The 26,383-nt window shown below is 41.4% G+C and overlaps 1 protein-coding gene across 4 annotated transcripts in view; it reads left to right on the top strand.

The window, feature by feature from the left end:
* The window catches only part of PAPLN (papilin, proteoglycan like sulfated glycoprotein), an 82,864-nt gene that overhangs the window by 51,732 nt on the left and 4,749 nt on the right, over positions 1-26,383 (top strand). For 3 of the 4 annotated variants that reach the window (XM_027844807.1, XM_027844806.1, XM_027844809.1), the window contains 12 exons: positions 1,303-1,459; positions 4,372-4,449; positions 4,714-4,984; positions 7,443-7,548; positions 7,970-8,099; positions 9,225-9,849; positions 13,460-13,594; positions 14,489-14,616; positions 14,987-15,125; positions 20,569-20,706; positions 21,726-21,853; positions 22,120-22,228. In XM_027844807.1, coding sequence (XP_027700608.1) covers positions 1,303-1,459; positions 4,372-4,449; positions 4,714-4,984; positions 7,443-7,548; positions 7,970-8,099; positions 9,225-9,849; positions 13,460-13,594; positions 14,489-14,616; positions 14,987-15,125; positions 20,569-20,706; positions 21,726-21,853; positions 22,120-22,228 — 2,144 coding nt within the window. Of the gene's footprint in view, positions 1-1,302; positions 1,460-4,371; positions 4,450-4,713; positions 4,985-7,442; positions 7,549-7,969; positions 8,100-9,224; positions 9,850-13,459; positions 13,595-14,488; positions 14,617-14,986; positions 15,126-20,568; positions 20,707-21,725; positions 21,854-22,119; positions 22,723-26,383 lie in introns of those variants that run through there. The other variant, XM_027844808.1, reaches the window with a different exon arrangement.

Genomic DNA, 26,383 nt, shown 5'->3' with positions numbered 1-26,383 from the left:
GAACTCGGGTCCTCCTGACTTTGAGGCCAGAGCTCTATCCACTGCACCACCTAGCTGGCCCCCTGACACTACTTTTACAGGACCTTGCCACACTTTTATAGTCATCCTCATTTATCTGGCCTTCCTCTCACCTTTTATACATTTCTTTTTAAAACATGAGTTGGTTGATGTTACCTGTATATCTACATTAGTCTTTTGCAACAAAATCCATTTCCCCCCCTTTGTTGGAATTATTTCCCTTTGGGTCTTCAGGATTTCAGTCTTCAGCATCTCCCACCCCTTGTGGGTTGGCTTCCCCTGAAGCATTTTACTTTATGAGATCCTAACAATTTTTCCTCTGAACTCTTTGAAATTTGCTTTTCTAAAATCTAGGGTATATGTCAGACTATGCCCAGATTTCCTCTCCTCTACCACAAAGTCTAGGATGGAGTGGTCATTTCCATCATTCCAAACCAGCAACCAGTTCTTCCTTTTTAGAATCAGATCCAGAATATGACTTTCTCTTATTAATTCCTTTACCTTCTGATGGATTAAATTATCACCAGGTACTTAGCCTACTAGTTATTCCATTTACCTTTTCTCACTTGCCTTGTCTTGCCAACTACCTTCTCTTTGCCCTTTTTGAGTCTACCTCTTCAGATTGTATTTTCTAAAGCTTCTTGATCCTCCTTAATTATTCCATATCCTCCTTAATTGTCCTTGATTTTGCTTTCCTGAAAACCTGCAGGTTTTAGAATCTAGGCCAGTAACTGGCCCTGAAGACTGTTCTTCAATTTCCCTTAATTTCTCTCCCCCTTCCCCAAATTCAACCTCTTAACCTAGCTATTCCAAGCACCTGTAAGTCATCTACATGATTTTCTTCTATTTCCAATTTAGTCAAAGTCCTTTCTTCTTCTCTCACTCCTCCTTCCATATCTTACTCTTGTGGAAGTTGGAAGTGGAATGTTTTTGTGTTTGGGGTATGATTTTGTTATGTGTACGTACGTACATATCTCATCTCTGGTTCTGTATGTCTTTGTGTATGACAATATAAGCATGCATCTCTGGTTCTCTGTGTTTCTCCATGGCATCACCTTCCTGATACCATGGTCCTCTTTGAGAACAAAGGACAAACGACAATAATATAAACACCTAGGTAAACACGTCTCTGGCTCAGTGTGTGTCATTACCGGTATATGCACAAACATCTGTGATCTTTTATGTGTTTTTGTGGGTGTATGTAGACATCTTCTATTCTGTGTGTGCATATAATCACATATGTGTACTTAGACATTTTTCTCTTTCTCCCCTGGTGGTTCTCAGTGCTCTAAGAGCTGTGATTCAGGCATCCGGAAACGGCAAGTCATTTGTGCTGACAGGGAATCCAATGTCTATAACTCCAACCTCTGCCAGGCTCGCCAGCCCCAGATGCCAGAGGAAGTGGAAGCTTGTAACACACAGTCCTGCCACCTGCCTCAAGGTAAAGAATAGGGAGGGGGAAAAGGAGGAGCAGAGAGGGGCATCAGTTGAGGGCTGAGGACTTTTCTGGGCCAGTGGTTTCCTCTGAGGACTGGGAGCTGCCTCTTCTACCAACACCAGTGGAGGGCATGGAAAGACTAGACTGAAGGGACATTGAAAGGGAGAGGAAGCAGGTAAAAAAAAAGTCTTGTTTTCCCCTTTATGTTTTATTGTTTCCATCTTTATTTTTTAACCACTTAATAAGCCAACACCTGATTCTGTGCCCAGCAATATGTTAAATATTATAGAAGAAGTACAGCTTAATGGTCCTTGTCCTCAAGGAGCTTATAGTCTAGTTAAAAAAAAACTCAAATAATACAAGAGGCTATATAATCATAGCCTGCTTTTCACCATTCTCGGGAGCAGAGGTGTCAAACACGAAGCTCACACAACTTCCAAGTATGGCGGGAACCAGATTAAAATATAATTGGGAAATGTTTAACAAAATAAATAAAAATGCAAAAAACATAGGTAATATCACATTTTAAAATTAAGTCGATGCTGCCTGTAGGTATCCTTTTGTTCAGGTTAGTACTCCCCCCCATTTCTATTTGAGTTTGATACCACTGGTCTGTAGTAATCAGATTACTGGGTTCAGCTGGGAATTCTTGGAATAAAGGTACTTCATCCAGTTCATGCCTCCAGTCTAGAGCAACTAGGGGCCTCTAAAATGAAATGAGATTGTTTAGTGGGTAGAGCACTGGACTTGGAACCAGAAAGGCCTGGGTTTGAAACCCTGCCCCCCCCCCATCCCTCACCATGTAATCCTGGGCAAATAATTTTCCTCCTCAGTAGAATTAGAAAGGTTGAACCTCCTTCCAGTTCTAAATCTATGATCCTATGATCCATTTGCAACACGCTAGGAGAGCTTTCAAAAATAAATTACCTTTTTTTTTTTTGCTTTTTGGTGAGGCAGCTGGGGTTAAGTGACTTGCCCAGGGTCACACAGCTAGTAAGTGTCATGTTTCTGAGGCCGGATTTGAACTCAGGTCCTCCTGACTCCAAGGCTGGAGCTCTATCTACCACACCACCTGGCTGCCCCATAAAATAAATTACTTTTAAAGGTAAAATATTTAATCAGAGTTAAAATAATTAGCACACACACACACACACACACACACACACACACACAGAAACGATTCAGCTCTGCTCTCCAAACCAATGGTAGGGAAAGTCATGAAACACAATCATTGGAAGATTTGGGCTGTGAGCAAGAAAAATTGTCCCTTGTGAAGCCAGACAAGCATATAAGATTCAGCTGTGTAACCTTTCTTGTTCCATTCTCCCCTATGACCATCTGTCAGCCCAGTCTGAGTAGATCATCCATGTTCCTCTCCTTCCTCAGTTTATTTTTGGCCACTAGCAGGAAGGCTTTATGGACAACTGCTTGGTCCTTCCCTATACTGAGAGGTGGCCGTGAACTTGTACAAAGCTCCTTTCCCACAATGCTCTTACTCCACAAATAGAATCCATCTCTCTCAATGCAATGTTCTTTCCTCCAGGCACACAGTCTCCCTACAAAAATAATGACTTGGATGCTTCTCCTAACTAGCAATCAGAGCCTGGGTGGACTCAGGCCTTTAAGGGATAAGGTTGGATGGACCTCTCCTTGTTATATAATTAAGATTTACATTTTGGTGCTTCAGATTCTCAATACTGTAGAAATTCAAACACTGGGGTGGCAAAGGAAGGTTTTATGGAGAAGATGAGAATAGAATTGGGCCTTGAAGGATGGATAAGATCATTCCATTTCCCAGCTTGTCCTCTCTCCTTTCCTGAATAAGGAGAGGGAAGGTCACAACATGAGTGAGGACACAGATTCAGGAATGAGCTTTGTGCTTGTGGAGTGAGGAGAAAGCAGTCTGACTGTAGTGGAAGCGGCCTTGCTGTGTTGGGGAGTGGCAAGATGAGACAGTTTGAGAAAAAAGATTCCGGCAGTACACAGAATGAATTGTAGAGGGGAGAGAAAGGATGCAGGGGAGCCAATCAGTTAGGAGGTGATCATAATAGCTTAGGTAGGAGGAGATGAGGCCTTGACCTAGCAGGCAGAGTCACGAAAGCCTGGACAAGGGTAGTGTTTTCATTTCTTGATATGTCAAAAGCAGTGTTGATCATTATCACTCATGGGGCATCTCCCCTCACGGCCCCATCTCAGAGCCTACAAAAGGGACCACTTCTCAGTCTGCTCCAAGGAGGTTCTCTCTCTGGTCCCAGGGTCCTCAAGTAGAAAGGGTGAAAGAGAGTAGGTAAAGGTTTAAGGAAGGCTGTTTATTTCTCTATTTTGAGGAAACTGTCACCTTTCAGAGTTTTCATGCCCTGTCATTTGCTAAATTGAATAAAAAATTAGATTAAAACTAAGACATAATACCTATTGCTTTGACGCTTCTGGTTTAAAGCCACAGTTGGAAAAATTTCACTCTGAACCAAGGCATGTTGTAGGGCACAGTGTCAAACACAGGTGGGCAGCCCAGATTAAAAGGTAATTGGGGAATATTTAACAAAATTTAGATGAATATACAAGACAACATAGATAATGTCAATATGTGGTTTTCTAAGTCAGCATATAGCCTGCATGCATCCATATGTAGGCCACCTACCCCACTTTCTATTTGAATTTGACATCATTGTTGTAGATCATGTAGAAATAGAGGCTAAAAATGTTTCCACATTTTCCTTTCACTTCTGAGTTGCTGTTTTTTAATGTTGCCTGAAGCAGATGGTAGTGAAGAGAGGCAAAGCCTTCCTTCCATGACCCCGCTCCCCCCAGGTAGGGTAGCTTCCCGTCTAACTGGGAAGGCCCAATTGGTGATTTCCTGAGATTTATCCTTTGCTCTCCCACTTTGCTCCTCCATCCTTTTCTGTGTCATTCTGCAGAGGTCCCTAGCATGCAGGATGACACCAGTCGCCAGGACCCGTTGGCCTACTTGGACCCTCTGGAAAATCCTTCCCAAGGTTTGCCCCTCAAACTTTCCTTCTCTTCTGCCCCTTGCTTCCCTAAAGTTGGGGGGAAGGGTGAGGTAGGTAGGATGACAAGACTGTGCTGGCTCTGGATGACAGCTATCCCCATAAAGAGGTTTGGGCAGCAGAATATCTACCCTGGGGCTGGGACAAGCTGCTTGAGAGTATCTAGCATCCGGCAGGGTGAGTCAGAGGGGAGGCGAGGTGGGAGGATGTGATGAGCTGTAAGCATTAGGGTCTATTTCCTCTGCTCTCTAGGTACCAGGGAGGAATGGCGGATACACAGGAACCAGCCCACATCTGGACATACCCCTGAGGGAGACAGGGGCTCTAACCTGTTGCCTCAACACTGGGAGTCCGGCTGGAGTATCTCCAGATCTCAGCAGCACCGCCACCAGGAAGACCCCGTTGTGAGGTCACAGTCTCATGACTGCAGCCGCAGTCTCCACGGGTGCTGCCCAGATGGCTATACGGTGGCGCTTGGCCCCTCAGGGCATGGCTGTCCCAGGATCTCGTGTCAGCAGAACAGGTAAGTGATAGAGGTGGCCATTACCTCCCCACCAGATAGAGAGAGGATGCTCAGGGAATTCTGATTAGCTCAGGTACAACGTAATGTGGGGACGGTATGTTCAGTGGAAAGAAAACTTGGCTGAGAATAAAGATCTGGGCTCTAATCTCTGTCCTACCATTAACGGCAACTTCCCCTTTCTTGAGTTTCAGCTTGTTGTGTAACGTGAAGAGAATGATACCTCCTCTGCCTGCCTCGGGGTTTTTTTGTTGTCACAGTGACTTGAGATAATAGATTGCACTGTCAAGGAATCAGAAAGCAGTTATTCAGTCAGTGTTGTTTTTTGTCCGTCATTCCTGAAGAGGACCACAGCATCAGGAAGGTGATGCCTTGACTTGCAAGTGAATTGGATCTAAGTGAGGGAAGGCTGTGTAAAATCACCAGCCTCACTTTCTTCTCCGGAGCCATCTGGGTCCAGTAGCCAGATATGGATCAGGAAGACAGGAGATGGCCCCAGAAGTCAGTCAGTAAGGGGCAGTTACGTGGTGCAGTGGATAGAGCACCGGCCCTGGATTCAAGAGGACCTGAGTTCAAATGTGGCCTCAGACACATAACACTCACTAGCTATGCGACCCTGGGCAAGTCACTTAAACTCATTGCCTAACCAAAAAAAAAAGTCAGTCAATAACAATTAGATTAAGGACCTACTATGTGTCAGACTCTGTGCTAAGTGCTGGGGATACAAAGGAAGGCAAAGGGCAGTCTCTGCTCTCAAGAAGCCCTCAATCTAATGGGGAGACAACATACAGACAATTATGTACAAACAAGCTTTATGATAAATAAGTTGGAAATAATCAACAGAGGGAAGGCACTAGAATTAAGGGGGAATAGAAAAGACAAATTTCTGAGGTCCTTAACTCCATGGGACAGGAGAGACAATATGGTGTCAAGAAAGGAGCCAGAGGACCTGGGTTTGAATCCCAGCTCTGTCACTGACTAGTTGTGTGACCATGGGCAAGTTACTTTTCTTCATTAGGCCTCAGTTTCTTCATCTGTAAAATGAAAGGGGGGTGGGACTCCATGGCCTCCAATATACTTTCCAGCTCCAGATCTCTCTGTCTCTATTTCTCTTGGAGGCAATCGGGATTAAGTGACTTCCCCAGGGTCACATAGCTAGAAAACGTCAGGTGTCCCAAGTCAGATTTGAACTCACGTCCTCCTGATTCCAGGGCTGGTAGTCTATCCACTGGGCCACCTAGCTGCCCTCTAGCTCCAAATCTCTCACGCCAACTCCTTGGCTGCCACAAGGATACCTAATAACCTTTCTTCCTTTATAATCCTACTCACACCAGTCAAGTAGAGAGGGTACAAAAAAAAATCCATGAGCTCCCATATTTTCTCCTATACTCATTAAAAATCATGGTGGTCATTGTTCTCAAGGAGAAGGAGTTGTGTAGGACTGGGGCTTCATGAGAATTCATAGATCAGAGATAGGATTTAGAGCTGGAAGGAACCTTTGCGCATATCTAGTCCAGTGCCCCCATTTTACAGATGAGGAAACTGAGGCCTTGTAGGAGAAACTAGGTAGGAGAGCTTAGATTCAAACCCAAATCCTTTGGTGCCAAATCCTCAGAACTCTATCCACTGTACTTTCCAAGAGCCTAGTTGCTCATAAGTACAGCCCAATTCATGATGGTTTTTATACCATGCCCTGACCATAAGCACTCTGAGTTTCGGGATAATTGTGGGAGCTGAATAATAGTAATTAATAGCTTGCATTCACATAGTAAGTTTAGTTCTGTGAAGTGCTTTACAAATATTATCTCATTTGATCCTCACAGCAACCCTGGCAGTTGGGTGCTGTTATTATTATTCCCACTTTACAGATAAGGAAACTGAGGCAGGCAGAGGTGAAGTGACTTGTCCACAGTCACATAGCTAGTAAATGTCAGAGATGGGATTTGAACTCGGGTCTTTCTCACCCCAAGTCTAGTGCTCTCTGCCCTGGGCCATCTAGCTGCCTGGTAAATGTTTGGCACGTTTTTCACAAGGCTCATGTAAAATAAATGGCATGTACAATGTGATAGAGATGGAGAGAGAATGACCGCTTTTATTCTTTAAGGGGGATTCCCTGAAAGGGGTGCTGTATTAATAAGTAGATCCTTCTTTACCTCTTTGCTACAAAAAGGCTTCTTAAGCTTCTACTACTAAGAGGCCACAGTGCGGTAAAGTGGATAGAGATGTTCAGGACGTCCTGGGTTCAAATTCTACTTCCGATACTAACTGTGTGACTTTGGGCAAGTCGTTTATAAGGTCTCTTGGCCCATAGACCCCCCCAGGACCTGAACTCCTTGGTCCGTCCTGAGTTGCCTGGCCCCTCTAGCTCAGCAGAAAGGAGGAAAGCGGAAGCAGGGGGAGGGAGAAGCGGAGGGAATGGTCTGGCAGGGAGAAGACAGGACTCAATGAGAGCTCTCTACAGGTATGGATGCTGCCCTGATGGAGTCTCGTCAGCCCTGGGCCCGAACCTCGCAGGCTGCCCACTGTCCTCCGGGAGCAGACATGGGCCCAGAGCAGCCTCCTCTACGGTAAGCGGCTTGATCCCCTGACTGAGAGGAGGGATCCCGCTGTTCATTTGGAATCAGCTCAGGTGGCTAGGATGCAGAATTCCCTTCCTGCATCTGCTCCCGTTTTCCTGAGCATCCTTTGGGACTCTCTACATCCCTGCCTCTCCCCACCATTCATCCCCGCTACCAAGACTTGGGATGGGCCAGGAGTTTGGGTGTACCTGGGAAGGGGCAGTGGGTGGGTGGGTGAAGTCTCCTACTGCTGTTCTGACTGTCTTCGCCAGGGTGAGGGTGGCTCAGAGACCCTTTCTTCCATCCCACCCTTCTCCCACTAATGAGTTCTAAAAACCCCCTGGGACACTCCATGTGGTAGAGCTTGGCAGACGGGTGTGCGTGCCCCTTCGCTCTGTGTCCTCTGACATCACCTCTTCCTTCTACACAGGCTGGGCAAACTGAGCCTCAGCCAAATCCCTCTGTGGAGTGCCGAAGATCCCAGTATGGCTGCTGCTATGACAACGTGGCTTCCAGCGCAGGCCCCCAGGGAGAAGGGTGCAAAGGCAGGCCCAACTATCGTAAGTGGCCCCGTCCTCTAGGCACTGTCACCCTCTTCAGGGTGGGAGGAAGGAGAATGAGAATGTATATAGCACCTACTGTGTGCCAAGCACTGTACTAAGTGCTCTTTTTTTTTTTTTGAGGCAGTGGGGTTAAGTGACTTGCCCACAGTCACACAGCTAGTAAGTGTCTGAGGCCACGTTTGAACGCGGGTCCTCCAGACTCAAGAACCAGTGCTCTATCCACTAGCTACCCCCTAAGTGCTTTTTACAAGTATCTTTGATCCTCACAACAATCCTGGGAGGTAGGTGCTATTACTACTTCCATTTTATAGTTGAGGAAACTGAGGCAGACAGAAGTTAAGTGACTTTCCCAGGGTTACACAGCTAGCAAGTGGATAGATTTGGACTCAGGTCTTCCTGACTCCTGGTCCAGAGATCTATCCGCTGTGCCACCAGCTGCCTCATAAGCTTTAACCTTCCATTTTTCATCGTTTGTCATTTTTTCTCAACCTTGCCAATCTAATGTGTGTACGGAAGAGCCTCGGTTGTTTTAATTTGCATTTCTCCAGCCATAAGTCACTTGGAGCACTTCTTTCACATCTTTCAGTCCCTGTCCAATGTTACTCTTAGTCTCCTAATACCTTCTCCCTCCCTCGCCCCTAAATCCTTAAGGACGAATTTTGCGGAAAAGTAGCAAGTCAGGAACTAGCACACAGTAGGCTCTTTAATAAAAGATTGTTGATTTGGCTAAATCCTACTCCCTTTAAGGGGTTAGTTGATAGAAACTTAAGTTCTTACCCTTCTGTGTGTTTGTGTGTCAGCAGGGATTCTTGAAATCCCATTTCATTTAGGTCCCCTTGGCATTTCTTCCTGTCTGCAGAAATCTGGGTAGAGGGGTCTCCCTCCTTCTAAAGCCAAGGGCTGGCTTCATCCCCAGCACCACCGCTGGCTCCTCCATAGGGAGATCCAGGCCTGCTGTTGCCTGTGTCACTGCCTCTCTAGCCCCTCCGTTTCCCTGAGTCTGTGTCCTCAGAACAGTTGATAGATAAAGAGAGGCGAGGGTAGTCCTCCCATGACTGAGTACTGAAGCTGAGGGAAATCCCTGCAGGGGACGAGTGGCCTCACCCTGCTCTTCCTCCCCAGCGTACCCAGTCCGGTGCCTGCTGCCCAGCGCCCACGGCTCCTGTGAGGACTGGACCCCACGCTGGTACTTCGTTCCCGCTGTGGGCAAGTGCAACCGCTTCTGGTACGGGGGTTGCCACGGCAACAGGAACCACTTCCTCTCCGAAGAGGAGTGCGTGAAAAGCTGCCAAGAGGGGGCTGACGACAGTGCCCCAGGACCCCTTGCTCACGGGGCGGAGCAGGGATGGGCGTCTCCCTCCCAGAGGGAGGCAGGCACACTTGTGGGGCCCGGCCAGCCCAGGCAAGGGCCTTCCGGCTACAGCCGAGGAGGAGGCCCTGGGGGCCGCCACGAGGCCTCTCGCCACGGCCAGTCATCCAGAAATGATGGCCAGAGCAGGACGGGGGTGAGTTGGGGTCTACACCATACAGACACGTCCCAGGGAAGGCCTTCTCTTTCATCCGGCTCTTCAAGGCTAGAGCAAGGGGGACAGTACTTGAGGCAAGATGAGACTCAACTGCCCAGAACCTCTGAGAAGGAACCCTGGAAGAGTCAACATACAGGACACCAGGACCAGGAGGTCAGGCCGAGTGCATTTGGGCCAGGAGAAGACATTAGGCAACTACGCTTCCAGGTTCCTTCTCACAGGTAAAGCTGGACCCCTGTGGGGTGGGGTGGGGGGGGCGAGGCTAGGGGAAGGACCTGCACTAGGAAAATTTGTAAAGTCAGGAAGGCTTGTCTCTACTCGTGCACCAACTCCCCTTCCAGCCCCTTTTCTTTTTTTCTCCCTCCCTCCTCCCTCCTCCCTCCCATTGAGAAAGAAGGAAAAACAAATTCCCTGTCACAGATATAGTTAAACAAAACAAATTCCCACAGTGGCCATGTCCCCAAAAATATGTCCCTATCTGCACTCTTAAGTCCATCGCCTTTCTATGAGAAAATGGGTAGCAGGTTTCATCATGAGTCCTCTGGAATCCTAGTTGGTAGTTGTATTGATCAGAATTCCCGCTTTTCAAAGTTATTTGTCTTTACAATATTGTTGCCATTGTGTGAATTGTTCTCCTGGTTTTGCTCACCTCACTCTGCATCAGTTCTTATAAATCTTTCCAGGTTTCTTTAAAACCATCCCCTTCATCATTGCTTGCAGCACAATGTCATATTTTACCTCATAATCATTGCAGATTTTATACCAAATTTTTTTTTGCAAAAAAGTAGGGTGCAACTTTTATGTGAAGCTTTAAAAATTTGTGCCAGTATCATTTAAAAATCATTTATTACTAAACTGTATCATTGGCAGACAAACTGTACAGTTTAGCTAGCATGGGAAGATGCAGTCTTACCATATCATGTGACTTACTCATGGCGGCTTCACCTGCCCACCCACTCCCCTTACGCCTATGGCTCTTCATTGGGTTGAGTGACAATACCGTTAGTCCTGCAGCGCTCTAAATAAGCCACCAAATGGGCTTTTGGGAATATACTGACGATGCACGTGTGCTGAGAATTCTAGGCTGTCAGCACTCAATGCACGAGAGATAAATGTGTATCCATATGCCACTGGTGAATACATTGCTGCTCTGTTTACCGTTTAAGCAGCATGAGGAACAGAATTATACATGTGATAATTATACAATGAAAGGCTATAAACCAATTTTGGGGCTGAAAAAATAGGGTGTGATGATTTTTTGGTGATGATGATTATGCAGCGAAATATGGTAGCATTCCATCACATTTAAATACCACATCTTTTTCAGCTGTTCTCCAACTGATGGGAATTCCTTTACCTTCAAATACTTTGATTTCTCAAAAGAACTGCTATAAATATTTTTGTCTATGTAGATCTTTTTCCTGTTTCTTTAATGACTTTGGAGTATAGACTTGTAAAAACAGACTTTTTATAAAAATAGACTTTTGATAAACAAGATCATGATTTAGTAGCTTTTGGGGCGTAGTCCCAAACTGCTGTCCACAATAACTGATGGTTCATAGCTCCGCCAAAAGTGCATTAATGTACCTCTTTTCCCACAGCCTCTGCAACATTTCTCTTTTTTCTTTTTTGTCAACTTTTCCATTCTGATGGGTATGAAGTGGAGCCTCAGAGTTGTTTCAATTAGCATTTCTCTAATTATTAATAATTTAGATAATTTTTCATATCTTTAAGTCCCTTTTCAACACTACTTTTGATCTACTCTTTTTTCCAATACCTTCCTTCACCATCTCCCCTAAATTCTTGAGGATATAGCCTATACAAAGATAATATGACAGGGAACTTAGCAAAGCACTTTGTACAAAATAGGCTTTATAAGGAATGTTTATTGAAATGGCTAAGTCCTACTCTCTTTAAGGTATGAATTTAAATTCTTATCCTTCTCAGCAGAATGTAATAGGGCCAGGCTTTTGAGTCAGACAGCATAGTTACCTTATGGTAGGATTTGAGGGGATCCAAGAAGGCCTGCCTGACCTCAAATATCTCAGGTGCCTGTCATAGTGTCTGAAATTCTATCATTAAACCACTTAAAATTCTATAGATTACAAAACAGAACCCAATAATTTGTTGCCTATAAGAAACATACCTGAAGCACATGGAATCCATATAGTTTCAAAATGAATCTAACTCTAAAGTGAGTTAGGTTTAACATTGAACAGATTTAGAATATGTTATGCTCCACCTAGTTCTAAAATGCAGAAATTATAAACATAATTTTAGATCAGGCAGAAGCAAACACAAATTCCAATGAGAGGCAAGCAGAAAAAGTACAGTATAATTAAAGGCATCATAGATAATGGAACAATATCAGTGTAAAATAAAATGCACTGAATAGCATTGCAATCAATTCATAAGGGAATGACTACTAAAATGCAAAAAGATTTAGATAATAAGGCATTAATTGCACAAGAGTTTAATGTTGTTCTGTCAGAACTTGACAAATCTACCAGGAAGATAAAGAAGTCTTTTGTTTTTGTTAGGCAATGAGATTAAGTGACTTGCCCAGGGTCACACAGCTAGTAAGTGTCAAGTGTCTGAGGCCAGATTTGAACTCAGGTCCTCCTGACTCCAGGGTCGGTGTTCTATCCACTGCACCACCTAAGTGTCCCAAGATAAAGAAGTTTTGAAGAGAATGTTGGAAAACTGGATTTCATAGAAACCAATGAATGAGAATCTTAGGGACTATGTGTATTTCTCAGGTTCCCACATGACTTTAAAAAAATTAATTATGTGTGAGGGCATAAAAATCTTAATTTTTAGATGATATGCTAATTTACTTAGAAAACTCTAGAGAATAAACAAAATTAATCATACCAATAGCTTCAACAAAATAGCATGATGTCAAAGAAAACCACAAAATATTCAGAATTTCTATTTGTTCCTAATAAGGACCACAAGAAGAGATGAAAAGATAAGTACTATTTAAAATAACAATAAAATGTAGGTACATAGAAGATTTATATAAATAGTACAAAATAATTTTCATGGAAATAAAGACCTACATAATTGAAGAGATATTTGTTACTCAAGGTTTCTGTATGCCAACAATGTAAAAATGATGCTATTATACAAATAGCCCATAGACTTAAAGCTATGCCAAGCAAACTACTAAGGGGATACTTTATAGAATTAGAAAAGATGATGACAGAATTCATATGGAGAAACAAAATATCAACAATATCAAAGGAGATATTCAAAAAATGGCAGGAAAGATGACAGCTGGGAAATAACTGATTTGAAATTATTTGATAAAGTAGTAATTATGAAAATTTTTTATTTTGGGGTAAAAAAATTTTTAAAGTTGATCAAATCAGATTAGATAAGCAAGACTTAAGTAAGTACTCTAGTCCTTGATAAACCCAGGTATACAAAGTACTAGGAAAGGAACTCTATTCAACAAAACTGTAGAAAGAGTGGAAAGCACTTTTGATAGAAAATAGGTTTAGACTAGCAGCTTGTAGTGTACATAAAAATAAGCTGTAAGTAGATATAATGACATAAAGGAAAAGATCATATCATAAAAAAAATCAGAGGAGAATCACAGCTATGGAAAAAGGGAAAATCCTTAACCAGCTAAGGGATTAAAGATATTATAAAATGGTACACTTGATCATTCAACCAAGACTGGGTCAGCATTTAATTGTGCTAAGCACCAAGAGAGATATAGACATGAGTAAGGAACATTCCCTGCCCTCAAGAAGTTTATGGACTAGTAAAGGAGATAATACATGTACACAGATAATCATAATGTATCTTCCTGCCATTTTCCAGGATTGTCTTGGACAAGACAGAATATTCTGGGGTTCAGGTCACTCTGGGGCAGATGGTTCGGTTCTTCTGTATGGCAGGTGCCAGCCCTGATGTGAAATGGCAGAAAAACGGGAAGCCCATCAGATCATCAGATAGGTAAAGAAACTCTTCCTTCCCACAATGCAAATGACCCTCTACAATTCAAGATGCTCCCTTCCAAAGGTAAGATTTGGAGGTTTGGACAGGCAAGGAGGGATAGACTGAGGCAGGTCTATCCACAGGTCTAACCAGATGGGGCATACGAATTTAGGGATATTATTAAGGAAATTATTTGTAAATGTTTAATCATAACATAAATATTATTATTTATATGGTCCTTTATGTGTTATTATTTATATAGTTTGTTGGTCATAAAGAATGTTACATCCATTATTCCACCTAATCCTCACAACAACTTTATGAGAAAAGCAGATAAGGTATTATTTTTCCCCTTGAGTAAACTGAATCTCAGAGAGGTTAGGTGTTTTGCCAAAGGTCATATAGCTAGTACAATTATCTCTTCCACATCACAGGAGTGCAGCACCTCCACAATCTGGAAAACCTACATAAAATTTTTTGGTTCTCCTTTTGTACCAGAGAAGTCTGAATTATTATGGCATTAAAAGATAAAATATATTGATATTAAACAACACTATACATGCATTTTTTTTACATTTCTGAGTTTTTTTTCTGGGTCATCTGGTGGTCTTTGCGCGTCATCTGTAGCCTCTGCAAAACTCCCCCCTAATTCCCATTTAATTTCTTATGCTGACACGCGATATGTCAAAACTGCAATGGGGAAAGCTGCAAGGTGGAAGAAGTGACTGTAATTGAGAAAACCGGGACTTGAACCCAGAGTCTTTCGATTCCAAGAGCAGGGTTCTTTCCTCTACCACACTTTGGTGGGGACTCTGGATTGGGCATGGTAGGGCACAGGCCAGGACATAGTGGGGCATGGATTGGGAGACCTAGAAGTGTTAGGGATGTTCCTTGATATACGGTCTCCCTCAGGTACCGTCAGCAGCCAGATGGCTCCTTGCTCATCAATTCAGTGAGTGAAGATGACGCTGGCACCTACACCTGCAGTAGTTCTACTGGAGGCCAGGAGAGCAGTCGCCACGTTCAACTCTGGATCACAGGTCACTTGGTCACGCCCCCTCCAGTGGGATTTTTAATAGATTTGCTCTGTTCTACACAACCTCTCCCTGGGATGGGAAGGGTTAGGCTTAGGGGGTGGGATCAGGCTTAGGACTGCCTTGATTGAGTGCCCTCCACCCTATGCCTTTTCTGCTAGCAGTGGTGTCCCCTGTAGGAACATCCTCTGGAAAGGGAGTCTTAACATTTTTATTTCCAGAGCTACAGTGCCTTGGTATTCATGAACCCACGGCAGGACCCCATTATCAAGCTCCATTTACCACTTACATACTCCTGCCTCAGCTTTTCCTGGAGGATTAGTTGTAAAGTTCTCTGCCCTTGTCTGCCTCAGCACTTTCCTCTGCTTCATAATAGGGGACGATAGGGAAGCGCCTGCAGAGGCTGAGAGGAATCTCCCTCGGATCCAGGACCACCGACACCTAGATTTTGGCATGGAAGGAGGTGGGCAGGGTCAGAGGCTCAGCTCCCACAGGCCCCATCAGCCAGGGTCCAGGTAACGCTGCTTTCATCCCAGACCAGCTCTCTTTATTTTCATTTCATGCCATGTGCCACCTCTTCCATGGTTCATTACTTTGCTTATGATGTCACCTTTTATGTACACATCATGAACTCATTTTGAGCTCATCTTGTTACATGGTGTGAGACGTTGGTCTTTACCTAGTTTCTGCTAGTTTTCTCAATGATTTTTGTTCAGTAGCCCCAGTTTTTGTTGTCTTTTTCCCATTGGAATCTGTAGATTTATCAAACATTAGGTTACTGCGCTTATTTGTTTTTCCATATTTTGTGGCTAATCGCTCATTTTCTTACCTAGTACCAAGTTGTTTTGACAATTACAGCTTTGTAGTATATTTTGAGATCAGGTACTGCTAGGTGTCCTTCCCATTTTTTTTTTCCCATTGATTCCTCTGATATTCTTGATCTTTTGTTAATCCAGATTAATTTTGTTGTAATTCTTTGGTAGTTTGATTGGCATAGCACTCAATAAATAAATTTATGTATTGTCATTTTTGTTATATTGGCTTGGCTTACCCACGAGCACCTAATATTTCTCCAGTTATTTAGATACGTTTTTGTTTGTGTAAGGAGTGTTTTGAAACACTGTTCATATAGTTTCTGTGTGTCATAGCAGGTAGACTCCCAAGTATTTTACACCATCTGTAATAGTTTAATTGGAATTTCTCTATCTCTGCCTGCTAGGTTTTGTTGGTTGTACACAGAAATGCTGGTGATTTGTGTGGGTTTATTTTGCATCCTGTAACTTCGCTGAAGTTAATTGTTTCCATTAGTTTTTTAGTTGATTATCTAGGGTTCTCTAAGTATACCATAATATCCTCTACAAAATGTGATATTTTTATTTCCTCTTTGTCTATGTTTATTCTTTTAATTTCTTTTTCTTGTCATTGCTTCAGCTAACATTTCTAGTACAATATTGAAAGGTGACAATGGACATCCTTATTTCACTCTGATCTTATTGGAATAGCTGTTAACTTGTCTCTGTAATGCTTGCTCTCGGTTTTAGATAAATATTACTTATCATTTTAAGGGAAAATGTTTATTCTTATGCTTTTTGGTGTTTTAAAAAACAGGAATGGATGTTGTATTTTGCCAAGTTTTTGCTGCATTTATTGAAATAATCATATGACTTTTTGTTGGTTTTGTTATTGATGTGGTTAATTATGCTTATAGTTTTTCTAATATTGAACTAGCCCTGCATTCCTGGTATAAATCTCATCTTGTCATTACATATAATCTTTGTGATACATTGCTATGATCTCTTAGCTAGCATTTTATTTACATTTTTTTCATCAAAATTCATTAGGGAACTTGGTTTATGGTTTTCTTTCTCTGTTTTGACTCTCTCTAGTTTAGATAGCACGACCAATGTGGGCAATTTATATTCTTGTAAATATTCATTTCATTTAGATTGTCAGTTTTATCAGCAGATAGTTGGGCAAAATAAATCCTAATAATTACTTTTATTTCTTTATTAGTTGTGAATTTGACTTTTTCATATTTTATGTTGGTAATTTGATTTTCTTTTTTTTCTTACTCAAATGGTTTGTCTATTTTGTCAATTCCCCCCCCAAAAACTAGATCTTTTATTAATTCAATTTTTTAAACTTTCAATTTTGTTAATATATATTTTTTTATTTTCAGGATTTTTATTTTGGTATTTAATTGGAGGTTTTGAATTTGTTGGGTTTTTTTTTTTCAGTTGCATACCAAATTCATTCATCTGCTCCTCCTCCCTTTTATTAATGAGAGTTTAGAGATATAAAATTTCCCCTGAGAACTGCTTTGGCTTCATCCCATAAACTTTGGAATGTTGTTCCATAGTTGTCATTATCATCAATGAAATTATTTTTATAATTTGTTCTTTGACCCACCCATTCTTTAGTATTAAGCTACTTAGCTTCCAATTTTTACTTCAAAGGGCTTTTATTAAATGTAATTTCTATTGCATTCTGGTTAAAAACAGATGCATTTAATACTTTGGCTTTTCTGCATTTACTTGTAAGGTTTTTATGTGCTAATACATGATCGATTTTTGTGAAGGTGTCATGCACAACTGAGAAATAGGTAGATGCCTTTCTATTCCCATTCAATATTCTCTAGAGGTCTATCATATCTAACTTCTCTAAAATCCTGTCGAGGTCCTTAACTTCTTTCTTGTTTATTTTTTTGGTTCAATTTGTCTTTGTTAGCGGTGAATTGAGATTCCTCACTATTATAGTTTTACTGTCTATTTCTTCTTGTAACTCATTTAATTTTTCCTTTAAGAATTTAGAAGTTATGCCATTTGATGCATACATGTTTACTATTGATATTAATTCATTGTCTATGATATCTTTTTAGAAAAATGTAGTTTCTCTGTTTATTTCTTAATTAGGTCTCTTTTTGCTTTTGCATTTTCTAAGATTATGATTACTACCCACCTTTTTTAACTTCACTGAAGCATGAAAAATTCTGCACAGTCCTATTTGAACTCTATGTATATCTTTTGCTTCAAGTATATTTTTTGTAAACAATATATTGTTTGATTCTGGTTTCTAATCCATCCATCAATCCTCTTCTTTTATGGGTGTTTATCCCATTCACGTTGTTTTGATTGCTATGTATTTCTCTCTGTCCTATTCTCTTATACTCGTTCTTCTCTCCCCCTTGTCATTTTTTTTTTACTTTTTTTATTAATTTATTTTGATTTATCAATAATCACTTCCATATGCCCGTGTCTTTTTTTTAAAGAATTCTGCTTCTGACTAATGCCTCATATAATCAACCTTCCCTTTTATTTCCCTCTTTTTCCTTTCCTTCCTTTTTGACTGTTGTGTAAGATGTGTTTTTGTGTCCAGATGTGTGTCTTTTCCCTCCTATAACCAGTCCAGATGAGACTGAGGTTCAAGAGTCATCCATTTTCTCCACTCCTTCCTGCTCCCTTCTTGTTAGTTGATTTATGTGAAATACATTCCTCTTCCCCATCCATTTCATTCTTGGTTTGACATCATCCATATACAACAGAATCATGCCCAGACCCTCTAATTTAACTCTTTCTATGATCTCAGTGATCAGGGGCTAATGTATCATCTCCCCATGTAAGAATGTAAACAGTTTAACCTTGTTTAGTCCTTTATAATTTCTCATTCATGTTTACTTTTTTATGCTTCTTTCAACTCATGTGTTCATATATCGTATTTTCTGTTCAGCTCTAGTCCATTCCTCAGGAATGATTATTAAGTGTTCTACTTTGCTGAATTTCTGTTTTTTCCCCCTGTAGTATTATACTCAGTTTGTTATTCTTGGTTGTAAGCCTAGATCCTTTGCCTTCTGAATATCATATTCCAAGTTCTCTATTTTATATTTGTGCCTGCTAAATCTTGTGTGATCCTAATTGTGGCTCCTCAGTACTCGAATTCTTTCTGGCTGCTTGTAGTGTTTTTTCCTTGACCTGGGAGCTCTGGATTTCATTTTGGGGTTACTCTCAAGAGGTGATCAGTGGTTTCTTTCAATTTTCACTTTGTCCTCTGGTTCTAAGACATCTGGACAGCTTTCTTTTATGATTTACTGAAAACATGATGTCTGGGCTCTTTTTTTTTGCTCTTTTTCTTTTCTTCTTCTTTTTTTTTTAGGCAATTGTCCAGGGTCACACAGCTAGTGTCAACTATTTGGTCTGAGGCCAGATGTGAACTCAGGTCCTTCTGATTTCAGGGCTGGTGCTCTAGCCACTATGCCACGTAGATGCCCCGCTTTTTTTTTTTGTTGCTGTTCATGGCTTTCAGGTAGTCCAGTGATTCTTAAATTATCTCTCCTCAATCTGTTTTCCAAGTCAGTTGTTTTTCCTATAAGGCATTTCACATTTTCTTCTTGAACTCTTACTTGAATTCTTCTGGAATTCTTGTTAGACTTCTGTCTAAGCTGTATCTGTCTTTGAGGATTTGCTTATAGATTTTTCTGAATTATTCTCTTCTTCTGTGTTTGTGTCTTGAGTGTCCTTGTCACCTTAACAGTTATCTTTATGACTAGGTGTTGTTTTTTTTTTTGGTGGTGGTTGTTTGCTCATTTTTCCAGTCTACTCCTTGACTTCACATTTGATATTAGGGCTGGGCTCTGTATACTTCTGGAGGGAGAGAAGGGAAATGTCCAGCCTGAGCTTCTATCATTCTATTACTTTCACAGATTCAGCGGGGAGCCTGCAAGCTTTTAGTGCTCCCAAAGTATGTGATCCAGGGGAAAGGTATGTTCTCTGACCTCCTGGTCTGAGTTCTGCAAGTTTGTGACCCAGGTTTGGGTCCAATGGCTTGTTTCTGCTTGGGAATTTTAGCAAACTACTGCTAGACTCAGCCACTACTGGCCTGCTGGCAGGCTCCAGGTTCAGAGCAGGGACACTGCACTCAGCTCCTGGCTGAGCCACCATCTGCTTCCCAGTCACAGTGAGGACCAATGTTTACTACCACTCTTCTCTGCTCCAGATCTGTGACTTGGTACTGTGTGAGGAGTGACAGAGTTCCCAGATGGCACCCATTCCTGTATCCAGTGCTTGCTCAGAGATCCATCCCCTTGGATCTCTTTCTCATGCCCTGCCATAGCTCTCTTTCAGTCTCTGGGCACTGGAACTTTCCTTCTCCCCTTCACCACCATTACCACCATGAATTCATGGCCAGACTCCCTTCCAGAGTCTGCAGACCTATCTATCTCCCTAAGCTGCCCTGGGCTGGAAAAATTACTCACTGTGACTTCTTCTTGGCTTTCCCAATCAGAATTCAGTCTAGCACTTTCTCTAGATTTTTATCAAGGCGTGTGGGAAGTTAGACTATTTCTCTTTCTCCGCCATCTTTATGTTTATATAGTTTTGAAAAAGATTTGTGTAGGTTTGCAGAATGCTTTTGATTTGATCCTCACAACAACCCTGGGAGGAAGATGCTATTATTAAACTCATTTTACAGAGGAGGAAACTGAGATTGAGAGGTTAAGTGATTTGCCTGGGATCAAACAGTGTATGTTAGAAGCAGGATTCAGATTCAGGTCTTCCTGATCCCAAGGCAAGCACTCTATCCATTATCTCGCCTACTCACTCCCTACCTCCACCCCAAACTACTGACTTTATATAACTTGAAGAGAAATTTATTTCAACTTTCATTAACCAAAGGAAGTAGTTTTATTACTTCATGTAAATTTCCATAGTCTAGAATTGAGATTTATCATAATTTGTTTCTAAAAATGTTTGGCAATATTGTATTTTTTTTTAAACTGAAAGAAAAATAACTCTTGTATTCTAGTTTCATAAAATGTTTTAAAATGACAAAATAATGGATTAGAGAGGGGAAACACTATTTAGGTCCAGAGGTGATGAAACCATGAACTAGGGTGGTACCTGGGGCAGTGGAAAAGAGGGAGCAGATAAAGAGAACATTTTTAAAGGAGGTGGCTGTGTTTTACAGGTTGAGCTTTGACAGGAATCAGCCAGGAGTGGTGGATGTCAGTGTGGGTCAGCGAGTCCAACTGCCCTGTCGAACATTTGGCTACCCTCCCCCAATCATTGAGTGGCAGAAGGATGGACAGCCTCTCCCTTCTCCCAGGTGGGTCTAGGTAACTTTTTTCCTTTCATTTCCAGCTCTGCCTCTAAGTAGAGGGTTATGGCAGTCAAAAGTGGCACCTTCGCCTGTTTCCTAATGGGCCTGGCCATCCCAGAAAAGTTTCTGCCATCACTGTAATTTCTAATGCTCTGCAAGGGAACTTTGTCAACTGTCACCCACCCCATTAGCTCTCAGGACTGGACATAGAATAGCTGAAGAAAGCCTTACCACACCTACTCCAATGACAATGATTACTAAACTAACATGTACATAGTGCATACTACATGCCATACACTGTGCTAAACACTTTATGTTATTATCTCATTTGATCCTCACAACCACCCTGGGAGGTAGGTGCTATTATCATCCCCATTTTACACATGAGAAAACTGAGGCAAACAGTTTAAGTGACTTGCCCAGGGTCATACAGCTAGTAAGTGTTTGTGGCTGGATATGAACTCAGGTCTTCTTGATTCCAAGTCCATGCTTTATCCACCGTATCACCTAACTACTGGGTACTAGTCAGAAACAGCCATTGAGATAACTTTCTGAAAGTATTATCAAACTGACTTTTGATACCACCAGGGTCTCCCTGTGCCAAATTATCAAGACACTAGAGATTTAAAAGGATATAATAAGGATGGAGGGAGACATAGAGAACATTTCTGACTAGAAAGTCACTCATTTGAGCAAAGCAAAAAGCTAGAAATCATTTGAAAATTCATTTATAGACCAAACAACAATCACAAAATGTAAAAAATGTCACATGAAATTTTCATTTTTGAACAAAAAGCTAGAAAATTTCATGTATATTAAATGATAGCCCAGGAGGGCATGGGGAGGGAAGAATCTGCCATATTGTGGGTAGTCACTAGTGGGTCTTTGACCAAAAGAAGTTTGGAGGTTCCTTCTCAGTATGACTATTACCTGGCCCACTTGCATTAAATAGCTTTGCCCTGCCCTCATCCTGTACCTTCTGCCCCTCAGGGCCTAAGGGGCATATGACTATGCTTGCTCTACAGACACCAACAGCAGCCAGATGGCTCCCTGGTCATCAGTCGTGCTGCTATGGAGGATGGTGGCTTCTACACCTGCATTGCTTTCAATGGACGAGAAAGAGACCAGCGCTGGGTCCAGCTCAGAATTCTGGGTACAGGCAGAGTGGGATTAGGATGCAGCCCAAACCAGAAGGCAAAACAATGGATACTGAGTGGTCTGGGGGTAGGAGTGGGTGAGAGCCGCCCATTTACCCTAGAGAACAAGCCCACCCAGTTAATTTAGGAGAGAGTAGCAGCTCTGTTGATCATGTTTTCGTGTGGGCTTGGATGTCAGATAGAATGTGCTGAGGGACCTGGAGGAATGTGGGCTGGAGTGGGCATTCTACATCTTGTATGATGAAATCCCGTTTGTCCGCAGGAGAGTTGAAGATTATAGGACTACAACCCTTGGTTACAGTGCCTGAGGGAGAAGACGCCCAGCTCCATTGTGTGGTGATAGGAGACAATGTGAATGTGAGATGGTCCAGGTACACATCCCTTTAAGCCCTCAGTTCCTACTCATCACCTCCTTTCACCCTTGAGATTTGTCAAAGGCCTAGACTAGACTGTAGCATGGGTAGGGGCTTCTTTATTTCCCCCTTTTCCCTCCAAAATGGGCAGAAGAATTTCCTTTACCTTTCCTTGCATCCAAATCACACTTTTCCAGATGCTGTCTCATAACCTGCCTAGCATAGGTAATAATTATAACTATTGTTGTTCAGTCATTTCAGTCATGTCCAACTCTTCATGACCCCTTTTGAGGTTTTCTTGGCCAAGATACTGGAGTGTTTTGCCATTTCCTACTCCAGGTAATTGTAATAACTCATAAATGTAGCACTTCGATGTTTTCAAAGTGCTATCCTCACAAAAGCTTTGTGAGGCAGATAATACGAATACTTTTACTATTGCCATTGTACCAATGAAGCAGCTGAGGATTTTAGAGGTCATGACTTGTCCAGGGTCACAATGTCATTTGTTGTTCAGTTGTTTCAGTTATCTCTGATTCTTAGTGATCTCATTTAGGGTTTTCTTGGCAAAGATACTGGAGTGGTTTGCCATTTCCTTCTCTAGTTCATTTTACAGATGAGGAAACTGAGGCAAACAGGGTTAAGTGACTTGCCCAGGGTCACACAGGTAGTTTGAAGCTGGATTTGAACTCAGGAAGGTAAGTCTATCTATGCTCTATCCACTGCTACCTAGCTGCCCCTATGTCACAGCAAGGATTAAAACCCATATAAATACTTTAAGTCTAATTCTATTTCCAATAGAACATGCTATGCTGCCACCGGTACACTTAGTGAAGGGAAAGACATTATCATTCCACTGCTGGTCCTGCCAAGCTGTTCTCATTCTACACTTCTAGGCCATCACCTCTTTGCCAAGAGGCAGGAGGCACACTTCATTACCTGTGTTCTGAAGCAAGTGACTGGCCACTTCACTGATTAGAGTTCTTGAATCTAAAGTTTTCCTTTACATTATTGTGGCATCAATTAAATTGTTAGTCTGATCCTGCTTACTTTACATTGCATCAGTTCATACAAGCCTTCCAAGGTTTCTCTGAATCCATCACACTCATAATTTCTTCTATTATTCCTATATCACAATTTATTCAGGAATCCCCAACTGATGAGCACTCACATTGCTTCTAGTTCTTTGCTACAACATAAAGGGCTGATATGAGTATTTTTGAATGTATGGGTTTTTTCCCTTGATCTCTGATCTTTTTTGAGTTTATGCTTAGTAGTGACCTCGCTGGGTAAGGTAACTATACAGCTGATGGTACTTACAGCCATTTTTTTGTTTCTTTTGTTTCATGGGTTTCCCTAGCCAAAGAATTCATCACCAAATGGCTATCCTACTTGTAAGCACCCTTTAGTAACTTTTTTGGGTGGTTTCAGAGTACTTTCTAGAATGGTTAGATCCTTTCACAACTCTACCAACATTCTTATTCTACTACTACTGCTACTGCTACTAGTACTACTACTACTACTGCTATTGCTACTACTACTGCTACTATTGCTGCTGCTTCTACTACTACTACTACTACATGCTAACAGCTATCATTTTAAGGTTTGCAAACCACTTCATAGTATTATCTCATTTTACCCTCACACTCCTGGGAGGTAGGTGTTGTTATCCCCACTCTATAGATGAAGAACAGCAAGTAAGTGTCTGAGGCTGGCAAGGCAGATCTTCCCAAGTCCAGACCTGGTGTTCTATCTATTCACTGCATCACCTGTCACTGCCCCTCCAACAAATGCATTTTCCTCTTTTGCCATCTTTGCCAATCTGCCTGGTGTGAGGTGGAACTTTGGAGTTGTTTTGATTTGTGTTTTCCTCATTGTTAGTGATTTGGAGTATTTTTATATGATTATTCATAGCTTGCATTCTTAATTTGAAATTTTTTTGTTCATAACCTTTGGCAACTTTTATATACGTACACATACATATATATTATATACATTCCCTTTACCATGGACATCAACCCTTTACCAGAGAAATATGCTACAAAGATTTTCCCAGCTGTCTCCCTTAGCATTTTTTTCATTTAAATCTTTTGCTTTTTTCTCACCAAAATTTCCCCATCATATCTCTCCCTCCCCTTCTCAGACAGAAATCTCTTCCCATACCAAAAAAGAAAAAAAGAAAGAAAAAAGGAAGAGGAAAAGAAAAAAAAGAAAAAGAAAACCAAAGCTGATCAATACAAAGAAAAAGGCTGATAATATAATTGTGCACAATTATCACTCTCATGGACCTCTGACCTCTGCAAAGGAGTGGAGTGACAGCGGCTTCTTTTGAGCCATGCTTGTTCTTTTAATTTTGCAACATTCACTTTTGATTGTTTTTGGTTGTTCTTTCTACTTACATTGTTTGTAGTCTTTTTTTTTTTTTGCTTACTTCAGTCTGCATCAGTTCATGTAGATCTTTCCATGATTCTCTATATTCATCACAAACACAATTCCTTATAGCTCTGTAAAATTCCATTATATTCATGTACCACAATTTGTTTAGCCATTCCTCAATCTATGGACATCTATTTTGTTTCCAGTTCTTTACTATCACAAAAAAGAGTTGCTGTAAATGGGGACTTTTCTTTAATGGCCTCCTTGGGGTATAAGCACAGTAATAAAATCTCTGGATCAAAGAGTATGTACATTTTAGGCACTTCATTTGCATAATTCCAAATTTCCTTTTTTTTAACCTTCTAATTGGACTGATTTTGCTTGCACATGTTTTTCTTGAAAAATAAGTATTTATAATATATAGAAACAAGGCTATTATATAATCTACAAGTTTCTGACCTCTTTCAGTCTTTTCTCATCACCCATGTTTTCAGTTTATCCTCACCTATTTTCACCTGAGTATCAAAATATATACTGATTAAATTTTGATGGTCTTACCAAGTTTTTCATCTGCCTCTTTTGCAATAGATGCTGGTACAGAAGGTGCAGTTATTTTAATACTGATGCTTTTGCAAATATTTGTCACAACCCTAAATATTTATCAACATCCCATGAAATGTTTCTTGCTGCCTTTGAGTGTGTAATAAAACCACCACTGCCAATTTCTTTATTTGTCTCTCTGAGGACAACCTATGAGCCATCCTCTCATTCCAGTTGCAAGGTCCTTCTTTCTTCTAGTTTTATTTATGATGACAACGTCAAGATTAATACCATGCAGTTTCTAACGCTATGTCTACTCATAGGTTACTGCATAAGGATTAAAGTTTATAAATGGTCTGAAAACTATGGGATCCATAACACCTTTCTTCCCCTCCTTCTACCATGCTGACTCCTTTTTTTTGCCATTCTGTCAGTCACTGCCCTGAACCAGCAGGCATTTTTAATTTTTCTGTTTCATGAGTCACCTCAGCTAAGTAATTTGTTCTTGTTATTATTAATAATGGTTAGCATTTATATAATGCCTATACTGTGCTGAGTACTTTATAGATACTATCTCATTTTATTCTTACAGCTTTGGAAAGTAGGTACTGTTATTATCCTCATTTTACAGTTGAGGATACTAAAGCAAACAGAGGTTAAGTGACACGCCGAAAGTCATACAGGGAATGTCTGAACCGGATTTGAACTCAGGTCTAGCTACTGAGCCTGCTAGTCTCATTTTCAGAACTCTGAACCTCAGGTTGCCTCCATGTCACAATAAGGGACTTAAAGTAAGACTCTGTGGAAGAAGATGAGATGGACAGAAATAACTTCTGGCAGACTGATTAAGAGCAAACATCACTTTCAGCAAGGGAAGCGTGGAAAGACAAGGAATCAGGGACTTGAAATGACTGATTGTGGTAGCAGAGACAGAGAAAGGGTCCATTCTAGGCATGCAAAAGCATGAGAGAGACCAAGTTGTCCTGTCTGGCTGGAGCACAGTGTGTGTGAAGGGGAGCACAGTGAAATAAAGCTGGAAAAGTAAGACAGCAGTCAGATTGGGGAGGGTCTTAAGAGATAGGATAAGGGGTTTAGACTTTATTTGGAGGTGAACAGCATTCCACTGAAAAGGGAAGTGTGACATGATCAGAGATGTACACTAGAAAACATTTTGGCAGTGTGGGAATTGCAAGTTGGAGAGGGGATGAGAGTGGAGACCAGTTAGAAGGCTATTACAGTAGTCCAGGTAAGAGATGATCC

Source organism: Vombatus ursinus, unplaced genomic scaffold (genome assembly GCF_900497805.2).
Source record: "Vombatus ursinus unplaced genomic scaffold, bare-nosed wombat genome assembly UNPS02014945.1, whole genome shotgun sequence".
Lineage (NCBI taxonomy): Eukaryota > Metazoa > Chordata > Mammalia > Diprotodontia > Vombatidae > Vombatus > Vombatus ursinus.
The sequence above is the reverse complement of the archived record's forward strand: the minus strand, read 5'-3'. Positions and strand labels throughout refer to the sequence as shown.